Source organism: Labrus mixtus, chromosome 14 (assembly GCF_963584025.1).
Source record: "Labrus mixtus chromosome 14, fLabMix1.1, whole genome shotgun sequence".
In the NCBI taxonomy this organism is placed as follows: Eukaryota; Metazoa; Chordata; class Actinopteri; order Labriformes; family Labridae; genus Labrus; species Labrus mixtus.
The window spans coordinates 28,834,723-28,846,819 of record NC_083625.1 but is presented as its reverse complement, the minus strand read 5'-3'; the positions used below and the strand labels follow the sequence as shown (position 1 = coordinate 28,846,819).

General features: G+C 36.9%; 1 protein-coding gene across 6 annotated transcripts in view; it reads left to right on the top strand.

The window, feature by feature from the left end:
• The window catches only part of LOC132988581 (cytotoxic and regulatory T-cell molecule), a 21,130-nt gene extending 9,033 nt beyond the window's left edge, over window positions 1-12,097 (top strand). Inside the window, exons 1-11 of one of the 6 annotated variants that reach the window (XM_061056047.1) lie at window positions 3,753-3,843; window positions 6,144-6,284; window positions 6,418-6,570; window positions 7,525-7,644; window positions 8,027-8,182; window positions 8,633-8,830; window positions 10,043-10,114; window positions 10,294-10,362; window positions 10,538-10,687; window positions 10,919-11,020; window positions 11,701-12,097. In XM_061056047.1, the coding sequence (XP_060912030.1) occupies window positions 3,798-3,843; window positions 6,144-6,284; window positions 6,418-6,570; window positions 7,525-7,644; window positions 8,027-8,182; window positions 8,633-8,830; window positions 10,043-10,114; window positions 10,294-10,362; window positions 10,538-10,687; window positions 10,919-11,020; window positions 11,701-11,876 (1,383 nt within the window). In that variant the 5' untranslated portion in view covers window positions 3,753-3,797 and the 3' untranslated portion in view covers window positions 11,877-12,097. Of the gene's footprint in view, window positions 1-3,752; window positions 3,844-6,143; window positions 6,294-6,417; window positions 6,571-7,524; window positions 7,645-8,026; window positions 8,183-8,632; window positions 8,831-10,042; window positions 10,115-10,293; window positions 10,363-10,537; window positions 10,688-10,918; window positions 11,021-11,700 lie in introns of those variants that run through there. The other 5 variants (XM_061056046.1, XM_061056045.1, XM_061056050.1 and 2 more) reach the window with 5 other exon arrangements.

Sequence of the window (12,097 nt, the reverse complement as noted above, 5' to 3'; positions counted from 1 at the left end):
AATGACTTTCTTTGATAATTTTCTCTCCTTTGACCAACATCATGTTTTTTTCTGGCTTCACTTCAGGGAGTCCACTTTAAAGGATCATATAGAATGATCAGTGCTCTACTTCAGACTGAAGTGTGCGATCATCAAATTGTCTTCCAATCAATCTTTTAGCATCTTGGATCCTCATGAAACACAAAGAGAGAGAAAGATGTTTATTTTTTTCAGATGCAGGTAGCGTTACAGTTTATATTGACATGTTAATCATGTGGTTGTAAATAATGCAGACTATATGAACAATTAAATATGTGAGTTTAAGGAATAGCCTCGTGTCTGCCACAGATTAGATTTCAGTTGGAGGAAGCCAACCTGCTAAGAGGCGGTTTACAGGAAACTAGATTTTATTATCTCACAGTTTGATTGTCACAGTCATAAATTACCAACAATTAAAAGTTTACATTTTAGTTTCCAACACTTGTTTTGGTGTGGCCACAGAAACATTGAGTTTTAGAAGGTTTGTGTTTCTTGAGTAGTTGTTCACTTTGTTGATGTATTAAGACTTTGTGTGTGATTAGGTATTCGATTTAGATTTACTTTACTTTCCATTTGCTTTCTGAGGATTAATGGTCATTTATAAAAAAAAAAACACTTCAGATTAAAAGCTCAGATGTGACCACTGACTGTTATATACAGTCTATGGGTGTGACTAGTCATCTCACTGAATGAGGATGTTTTGTTGTGTCTTGGTTCTCACACTGGACAGACACACAGGGACAGCACAGCAGATCATTACATGTATTCTCATCTTAATGTTTCATTAGTGAAACAATGCATCGTAATGAAACAGTCTGTTAGGGCACCATAGACTGTACATGATGGAAGGTGCAACAGCTTCCCCTGCTGACTGGCTGCAGTATAGGTCATAAACCCTGCCTCCTCCTAACAGATGGAACATGGAACAAACTAAAAAGTTATAAAGAATTAAGTTTTGTTTTTATTAATTATTTGATGCAGAAAGACAGGATGTAACGTAGCTTGACAAATGCGGCTCCTTGCAGCGTTCTTTTATCAGAGTAGAGGAGAAAATGGGAGAGAAAATGGAACAAAAACTACCAATACAATCATTGAACTTTCCATAATCATGAGTGTTTGCTTTAAACCCGAAAACAAGAAACTGCTCTGCTCTGGACTGTGCACATTTTGAAAACACTTAAATTGAAATGGTAACTTTTCAGTTCAAGCTTTGTGATTTGATTAAATCACGATTATAAAAGAGGGAAATGACGTAACCTGGTCATAATCTGCTTCAAGCTGCTGCACAATCCTTAATGAGCCAATCAGCTGGCAGAGTAACAGGGAGCTCTAAATCAGACTTCAAATTCCCTTTAAGTCTGCATCTTCTCAACCTGGAGAGAAAAAAGAAAACCTTGACCAAAAACTAAGATTAGAGACAGAAATAGCAACAGGCTCTCCTCAGTGTAAAGGTGAATTTTTTGAATGTAAGTGGTAAGAATGGCAGATTATTAACACCTTTTGCTTTCAAACTGGTGCATGCTTGGCTGCTTAATTAGCAGTGATGCTAACAACTGTAAATAAACAGCATACTCAACATGTTGAATTAATCTGCCTATAAAGGTCGTTGTTTTAATAAAACCATAATGAGGCCTAACTTAGTTGGAGTGAACCATCTCCTTATTGATATGTCAAAATGTTTGATATGATATGAAGTCGTATGTAGTTGTTGTATATTATTTTAAAGGTGCTATCATGTACACATAAAAAGTGCAGGTAACATATTGAACCTGAAATTATTTCCAAATGTTTTTATACTTTAAAAACCTTGTTTTGAGTGACCTTGTGGGCAACTGGCGGCCTGTTGGCCACATGAGGCTCCCATCAACCCTCAACGTGGCCCTCAAGTCAAGTTTTACATATCAATTAATTGGAAACATGAAGAAAACATGACAAAATCTGCCATGAAATCATGAAAAGCAGAAATATGTCCATAAAATGTTTTGATCACTGGTATATGTTGAGTTAAATTTGAGACATAATTGACTGTATTCATTTTTGTATACTACAATTTAGTAGTATATTAGTGCCAATTTAGTGCCTTAGACCCTCACAGACATGTTGACACCTGTCATGGCCGCCTCTGTCATCACTGTGTGTGTGAAATGATAAATGTGGCACATGGTGCAGTTTGCTAAGTGTTGCTAGAGCTGTGCTCATGATGGATTCAAGTTGTCCTTCAGAAGCAGAAGAGAGTGGACACATGAATAAAACTATTTTGTATTGATAATTACCTTAAAGATCATCTTCATAGTTACTTTAAAATCTTTTATAAGTGTTGATTAGAGTTTATTATGCATGTCTTCTACCACCTGGTAACGTGACTCACCCTCCTTCACAAACTGAAGCCATACTGCTGCGTCTGCACCTTAACCACATCAAACAGACTTTTACATTTATTACTAACATAGACCATAGCAGTTATTAGATGTGATGACAAAACACTGCTTTTTAATTAACAGAGAGATTACTTTATCAAATCTTCTGAAGATCTGTCTTTAGTCTTAAAACCTGCATTGGTTTAGGATATGGGTCCTATTTTTGGAGATTTTCTTTTAAAACGACTTGTAGATTTTGTGATCGCTCTGGTTGATTGCATCATGTTGGCAGAAGCAAAACAGACATTAATACCTGCAACATTATCTTGGAGCAAGCTCAGGCTGTTCCTCTAAAACATCTTGTTGTTGTTTTTTTTCCACTGACATGCCCACATGTTGAAGTTTTTGACAAAATGACAAGAAAAGATCCCCACAGAGATCTCTTTTTAAAAACCAGAAACAGTTATTCATATGGTTTTTTTTTAAACCCATCAGACTCCACTGACACAAACGGTCATTTTTGTCTTTCAGGACACAGGGGTTGGTTGAGCTGGTGTCCAGTGTGTTTGTGAAGCAGTGTCAGTATAAAGAAATTCCACAATTATTAAAGAATTATTGTTTTTCCCTTCTTCCAAAGTTTTCGGCTACATGTTACTTCCATTCCATCTTAAGACATGTCATCATCATTAGTATTATATGTTGTCCCTGTTTCCTCCTTTTTTATTATTTTATATACCACTCTTTCCTCTCTCAAATACACACACACACACACACACACACACACACACACACACACATACACTCTGTCATACCACCCAAATGAATCACCACAGAGCTATTTTTGTTGCGGAGGATGCTCAGGAGGGAGGGGCATGACAATAATAATATAGGCTGCATTAAATGTATGCTGCATTCTGATGTGTGTCTATTGATGTCTTAGTATTTTGCCTTCTTTATTTATTTTTTTATTGATTTTTTTTTTTACTGTATTTTGTAGTTGTTGTCCTGACCTTGTCTGATTGTTTTGTGTGCCTCATTTGTTGTGTATATGTCACCAGTTTGTCACTCTATTGCACCTAATTAAAAATGTAAAACCACAACACAAAAAAGAAGAAGAGAAATCCAGTATTCAGAGCAGTCTGTAGCTCAGAATTACTTTTAGTATGAACATCCAATAATACTGTAACATTATTTAAAGGTTGTTGTGTGAATGTTACTAAATCATTCAGTTTCACAGAAAAGGTGCTCATATGTATGAAACCTGACCTTAAGACCTTTTACTTTTACTGTAGGCATCACATGAATAAAAAACGTCTGTGGAAACCACGGGCTGTGATGTCATGGAAGGTCCCTCAGCAGAGTACAAGTAGACGTAGAGATGAGGAAATGAGCCAGAGTGAAGTGTGATTGTTAGTGTCAAAGATGAAGCAGAAGCTGCAGCTCTATGTCTTCATGTTGCTCGTACACGGTGAGTCCCTTTAGATTTACTTTACTATGAACTGAAGATGATCATTACACCTGAGAATGTTCTGATGCTTTAAAATCTGACAGTGGAAATTAACCTTCAAACAACAAACTCGGCCAATTTAATGGTTGCAAGTTGTGTATTGTGTAATGTTAATCTGAGTAGCTTTTGATGTGTTTATCAGTACCTTAATGAATTGAAGCTTAAATGGGATTCTCATCCAATTTCCACATGTTTTGTCTCACTTTATTGTATTTAATTCTCTTATTCTTCTCATTTAAAGAGACACTAAATAAAAATAATTTTATTTAAAATGTGTCTTTTAATCATTGCATGTCAAACATTATAAACTTGAAGTGATGTCTGATCTGTTTCTGGGAGAGCCCTGCTTTGTATATACTTTTTATTAACTTAGCAGGTCTGAATCAAACAACCTATCAGGGTTAACTTGCAGGTAACTATCCAATCAGAGCGACTCTGGGGATGTTTTGGTTGCAGACATGTTGCTTAGACAGTCAGACACTTAAACATTCTGATGAACGAGAACATGAGTATAGTTCCCGACTGCTCGCATTCTGAGGTGCAATGAGTTGCAGAGAGAGAACTTTATTTTATTGTATTATGTGACACACAACATGCAGCCAACATGACTACATCTGTAGAATCACTAAAAATAAAAAGATGACTTCCAGTCCGCTTTTCGATGTAAAAGCCTGATCCGTTTTTTTTGTCTGTGATGAAACCTTCCTCTTCTTCTCACTATGATTTTATTCAGATTTATTTTTCTGGGACAGTTATTTAGTAAGTGAAGTCACTTGTTTATCTGTTTAGCTTTTTCTTAGTGTCCCTGCTTAACTTTCTTTGAAAATAACAAATACACTGTAGGTACTCTATGTTAATACTTCATTAATCCTCGGCTCTCTCTCTCTGCCTCCCTCTGCATACAGTTTTTTCTTGCGCTTCTATATTCTACAATTCTACAATTCACTTAGCAGACGCTTTTATCCAAAGTGACATACATCAGAGAGTAAGTACAACACAAGCAAGGATCTAGAAAAAGGAACAATGTCAGTAAGAGCAAACGATCAGCTTTGAGTCTGATTGGACACACAGGTGCTGACAGGAAGTGACCAGAGGCAAAGCACAACATTGAGGGCAGTTCTTGAGAGCTCTAATCAGTATAGAAACCATCTTATAAGTCATCGTTATCAAACAAAAACCATCGTCATTACCATCATCATCATCATCAATAATATGGAGACCATCATCATTAAGTTAGTAGGTATTCATGAAAGAGCTGGGTCTTTAGCTTTTTCTTAAAGGTGCAGAGGGACTCTGTAGATGTCTGTATATGTTATTAATTAAATGTTAATAAGACCGTAGCCCTTTCCTAGAACAGATCCTCGTGATATTTATAAAAAACAAGACATGTTATAGTAGTTTATGTCCTAAATGTGGGTAAAACTTGCGAGTGATTAAGGATGAATGGAGGAATGAAAATAGGCTGTAGGAGGCTCTAACCCTAACCCTGAAAGAGAGTAGCTTTAACGTGTAGCCGACTTATTCTTTTTATAAACTGTTAACTTCATTTAGAATTTAAAATGATGAACTATGTATAAAGTACTTTATTTTAATCTGTTTGAACTAAACTTTGAGCTATCTGCCATATGTCAGTGTCATGTCCTTCAGTAAGTCTGATACTGTTTCCTACTGTATGTGTGACCTCACCCCCCCTCCCCCTCCCCCCTGGTGTCAGTGTTCCATCACATTTTTGTTTTTCACATTTTCCAAACAGCTCGCCATTCTGACCCCCATAGGAAAGAAAAAGTACCCAAGGTCCTCCCAACAACCCACAGAAGTTTAAAATGTCTCTTACAAATGTTGTTACTTTCTCTTTTGGTCAGACCACACAACTTCCTGTCTCATTGACATGTATCCGATGTGTGACAGGGGGCTCATGCTTCAAAGCTGCATACCCCATTACCAATTCACACCACCTCTGCACTTAGCCTACAGAAATACACACACACACATACAGAGAAAATAAAACATGCGGGTGGGAGGCAAAGAGGCGAACAGATGAGTGATAAGTGGAGCTTCCACTTCGGACACCTCAGGACAATAAAAAAAACAGACTTAAAGGCTCCTGACTTGAGATAAATAGACGTCCAGTCATTTCTTTGTGAGGGGTTAATGTCTGGAAAAGATGTCAATCTGTGAAATGCTACATGTTTTATTTAACCCCATGTTGTTGATGATTGAGAATGATTTAGATATCAATGTTCTTATTGATTCGTTTACAGTTTCAGTTGGCGTGTGGCAGCGTTTGGCTGTGAAATACGGTCAAACAGTTCACCTGAGGTGCCCAATCACTGACGCTCACCTGACAAACGTGGAGTGGAAGAACCCTGACGGATTCATCATGTTCTTCAGTCATAATAAAGGTGAAGAAAGTAGGTTTTTTCCCCCCTTAATTACAGTAACAAATGTTCTACAACTAGTAACTTAAATGATCAGATGTTTTTTTAACTCATACTCTTATTAAGAATATTGATCTTTTTTCCCCTCACTCCCCAGCTTTGAAGGACAAACGCTACACCATCACCAAACTGTCTGAGTCAGAATTCACTATCAGTATTTCCAGTGTCACCTTTAGGGATGGAGGTATCTACACATGCTCTCAGTACGGTCAGCACCCGACAGAGAAGAAGGTGGAGGTCACTGTTATAGGTGAGTTTAACTCTGTCATTAATTCAGTCACAACTTATAGACAAAGATATCCAAGAGACCATGCACTCTCTGGGGGGGTGTGACAGTGAGGCCTTTATTCCAACAAACCATACCAGAGTCTTCCGAAATGAAAAAGAACTGCAGATTATTTTTTGTACTGTTAGTTTTATATAAAAAGATGAACTCATTCTGCACTGCTGGGGACATTTTTAAAGTGGCCGACAAGTGCAGTCAACCTGCAACTTTGCAACATCCAAAACATCTTACATTGGGAAAAGCATGATTTTAATTAAAAAGAATATGGAAAAGTCCAAAACAAATGGTACAACTGAAACATGCTGCAAATGAAGGAAATGTGCTGCAAAAGCCAAAAAAACAATTGTATTAACATAAAACGCTATGCAAAAACATGAACAATGACATTTAAAGCCAATCTGGCCTGGAATCTACCTGGAGCTAGCTACAGGGCTAACCGTTTTCGAACCATCCCCCCTTCACGTTTCCCCTTGAATAAGACTTTGATGCCAACATTTGTGTAACCACTCACAGAGTGACTGTTGGCCATTTTCATCATCGTCTTAATTTTTTATATACATACTTTTTAAGATTCAAATTAACAAGCTGTATTTAAATATATAATAGTAAGAAAGAGAGAGAGAGAAAAAACCCAGCCATTTGAGCTCTGGACCATCAGGAGGTTGAGTTTACTGCCCATTTCAGTCGTTGGATTTTTTGTGACTTTTGCTTTGACTTTTGAAGACTAGTGTTTCTGAATTTGCTACATGTAATGTAATGTAAGTTGCTGCGGGTTGGTTGCCCTTGCTTGCCAACGTCCATTGTAGATACTAAAATCAAAAACAAAAATATTAAAGGAAATCGTTCAACTCATCCTACTATTTTCTGCTTGATCATTTAGAACAGGTTAACTTGAAATGTGCTGTCTTTCTTTTCAAGGTCATCCCAAAATGAATGTAGCAAAGCATGAAGGAAGGACTGTGGTAAAGTGCACAGCTGAAGGGAACAACCACCCTCCTCAGATCTACTGGAAATTCAACAATGGGCCTGAATTTCAGGGTACGCTGGGAATAATTTATGTTAAGAATAAATGGCAAAAGCTTCATTGTAATTAAGTAGTGAAGCGAAGTAACCAGAAAGGTTTTGACTTGAATTTATACTCACACTTTATTCTATTTGTGTTTCATTTTATCCTGAAGTTTTGTGCATTTAGGCTATAAAGAATGTATGGACATGTGTGTGTATGGTTGGACACATTATTTTGAACACATAGCACTTTGTTATGAAGTTTGAATATGTGGTGAAGAACACAAACTTACAAAAACAATTATCCTCACTCATTAAGAGACAAAATGAATGTTTTAGCTGTAATAAATTGAAATGACAACAAACATAATTAGAGATAAGAAATGTCACTTATGACAAATGTCCTGTTCCACAGCTCATGCCCAAGTTCTTCATGAAGATAAAACATATGTCTCTATGGATACGATGACCATTATCCCGCCGAACAGGAGAGTCACAGTGAAATGCCTCGTTCGACATCCAGCTCTGCCCTCACAGCCTCTGATGAACTTTGTGAAAATCGGACGAGACGGTGAGTGCTATGTAGTTCTTCTGTCGGTCACTCTGTCTATGTATCTCTCACATTTGACCGTCTTTGTCAAATATATTCATATATAGTCATATATTCACTGACAGAGAAGTACAAGTGAATATTTCACAACCAAAATGTGTTTACTTAGATTTTCTTCTGCTTATATGAGGAACTGGGAAAGAGTAGTTGTGTTGTCACAAAACTGGGGAAGCAGTGGGAGGGTTTTTTTTCTCATGAGTTGTGTCAACAGCTTGACGAAACCGTGGAGCTTGACCATAAAACAAAAAAGCCCCGTTACATTTCCTTTTTCCCTGTAAATAGTCATGTTGCCTGTATTTTAAAAATAGACGTGTGATTGATCAAATGTCAGCATGAACCTGATTTATTATTAACTAAATACTGCCTCTTCCTTAAGAATAAAATATGACTCTCTCTCTCTCTCGGTCACAGCAGCAAAATTCCCCTATTCAACCACAACCAGCTCACCCACAGAGCGCCCTCCAGAGCCCACAGAGGTGATGAGAACCAGTAGCAGGTCCAGAACAACGGATGTGACAGGGGCAACATCTGACCACCCTATAAGGTTATCAACTTCTCCAGCGACAGGAAGCACTGTGTCAACCACCGGCTCACCTCTCAGCACTTCGGGTGAGAAGAACGGTTTTTGAAATGATACTAATGAAACAGTCAAACTGACAAAACCTTTCAGTCAAGTGAAGTGACTTTATTCATACAGCACACTAAAAAACAATAATAATACTTTATTTGTATAGCACTTTTCTATATAAGTAACAAAGTGCTTTACAACAGAAAATAAAAGCAGAGAGACAATTAAAGCAACAGGCAGAGAGTAAACAAGCAGGCAAAAAAAAACATCAGACTAATAAAATAAAAATAAGAACAATTACCGAAATCACAGAGTAAAAGCATTTTTATAAAAGAATGTCTTGAGTAGAGATGTAAAACAAGGGACTGAATCTTGAAAACAAGTCATGGAAAACCTCAGAACAGGTATACTGTACATGATTAAAGGGGCGGCTGTGACTCACTTGGTAGAGTCAGTCGTCTCTCAACCGGACAGTTGGGGGTCAGAATATGTATAAAATGTTTCCCTGGAACACTGTTTGGTATTAAAAAGCGGAAGAGTTACACTTTCACTCTTGAGGACCCCCCAACAGAACTTCTCGCGTATAATTATATCTTCAAACAGTGTTATAGGGACCAAATGTTCCTCTGAGGATAGCTTGTGTTTAGAGTTATGAACATATACCACAGAATCTGTACACTTCTACAACTTTCAAATTTCTCTAAAAAAAAACTCCATAGTGCACTTTTAATATTGTTCATATAAACACATTTAGATAAGCTCTGAAAGGCTTATGCCAATACTACATGCCTTTATTTATTACTTTGTGTTATAAATGTATGATTCTGATCACAACCTGTAATAACCATAGATGGAAACTACACATACAGTATATTGTGTTAAGATTGTATTTAGATCATGTGCTTTACAACCACCGTACTTATGATACCACCAGATCTGTTTCCTGTGACGGAAGTCTCTCGGTGTGTTGTGAAACTCAGAGTTCATTAATTCAGAGGATTGAGAGCTTGATGCATGTGAAACGTTTTTTTCTGAAATAAACAAAGCATCCCCTCAGAGTTTAGGTCGTTGAAAACTGCAATGTTTGACGCCGGAGGTATTTTAATGTAAAGAAGACAGAGAATCACTTTGGAGACAAAAAGTTTCACTTTGCAGATAACAAGGAGTTTTTCTCTAAAGTCTCTAAAGACTTACCTTTCTTAACTTTTATATTTCAATGAAAGTTATTTTAAAATGATCCCCGCTTCTTTCAGATGACTCAGGGACATCATCTCTCTCAACCAGGAGGAGGAACGACTCTGACAGTAATGCAACAAGCACATCAGGTATGTTGAGCAGTGCATAGGATTACAGAAACTGTCTGTGTGTGTGTGATGCCATCTAGTGGCCACAAATAATTGCTACAATGAGCTGTTCCATTTGGAAAGGATGGTTGATAAAGGCTGCAGCAGTTTCTTTAGGCCTGTGTCAATGACTGAATCTTTCTCCTTGATTCTTCTTGAAGGCTGGATATCTGTTGCCAAGACAACAGAGGAGAGCACATCCCAAAACCAAACGGAGGGAAATAGAACAGGTAAATTTACACTGTTTGAAGGTCCCATGTGTTTGCATAGATGAAACTTAAGACAACATTCTCTGGGGATAAAATGATATCACAGTCTATTAATATGCACATAAACCGAAGTAATTGTATTCAAGAGTGATTAAGGTTTTCCTAAACTAAGCACCAGAATTCTCTCCATTCACAGTGAGCTCTAACAACCCAAAGATGCAGGCAGGAACGGCAGGAAGTTCATGGTTATTGGTCTTTCTTGTGACATTTCTGATACTCTGTCTTCTGGTGGTTGTGATATTTTTCGCCATCAAACTGAGGAGAGCTCACATCGTATGGAAGAGAGGTGAGCAGAGCAGAATATTATGATTTCTTCAGGGCATCTATCGAATCATCTAATCAATAACCTGGACTATAGCTGCTGATAGTTTTAAACTTTAAAGACAACAATGACTGAAACATAACCTTTGTGCTGGTGTGATGGCTGAGAAAAGCTGTAAAATGATGTATGACATATACAACAGAGCTACAAGTACTTTATTTTTTAATGTGTTAAATATATATATATATATGACAGTTTTTATTGTTGCAGAGAATGAAGATTCTGATCCCTCAGAGGACAGCAGCAAATCGAAAACAAGCCAGGAAGAGAGGAACACCCAAGGACAAAGGCGCAGAGGTATGCACATGACTCAGCACTCCTTTTATGGCTTCTGCAGGAAGACGGAAATGTACTGAAAATAACATTCACGCCAACTGAGTAATATAACTGCAAAGATCTAGTTCCTTCTACTCCAGTGTTTAAAATATTGATAAAGTGGGGTCATTTTTCATCTTGAGGTTATTAAATAATTAAAGCTTTGAAGACATATTAAACCTCAACTGTGTGAACAGCATGTGCTCAATGCTCACTAAGGAACATTATTTCCTCACATTAAGGAATCTGATTTAAAGTCAACTTAACAGTATTTTGAAGATAAATTCCAAACTTTCAGTAATTTCACATTTTTTAACATTGAATTAAATCGACATTATTTTATGATTTGTAACATTTTAATTGGTAAATATATTTGCAACCTGTCTAATGGATTATTGTATTCGAGTTGATGAACAAAGTGCCCAACACATTGTGATTTTGAAAACAAACAATTTGACTACTATCCACTGCTTTCATTTTCAAAGAAAACCTTCTTCCTAAATCATTCCCACCTCATTTTATTTCCCACTTTCAATATGAGCATGCTAGATTTTAAAAGTAGGCAATCATTATCTGGTTACACATTTTTTTCCACAGGAACAAGGCACACATGGAAAGAATGAACCTGTTTCTGATTGAAAAATATTTTTTCTGTCACACAGGGCTCTTCAACACAGCATTCACACCATATGTCATAGAGGAACCAACAGTGATCACCTCAGTGATTAACACAGCTGCAATGACAACATTGGAGTGTGAAAATAAAGAGCATACCTCTCAACCTCAAACTCTGGGACAAACTTCAGACAAATGTAAAATAAAGGAGACAGAGCTCTAACAATCAGTAATGTCAAAAGCAGCATTGGATTGCTCAAAGTTTCTGCTGATTATCTAATGTACTGCACTGGGACAAGAGTATATGTTTACAAAGAAAATAATGTGCTAAAACAATGCTTGTGTTATACATGTTAAATATGGTTTGTAAAGTGACCTGCTGTGTATATACTGTAAAGTTGATTTTGACATTTATAAATAAAATATGTTTTGCTATAAAAAAAA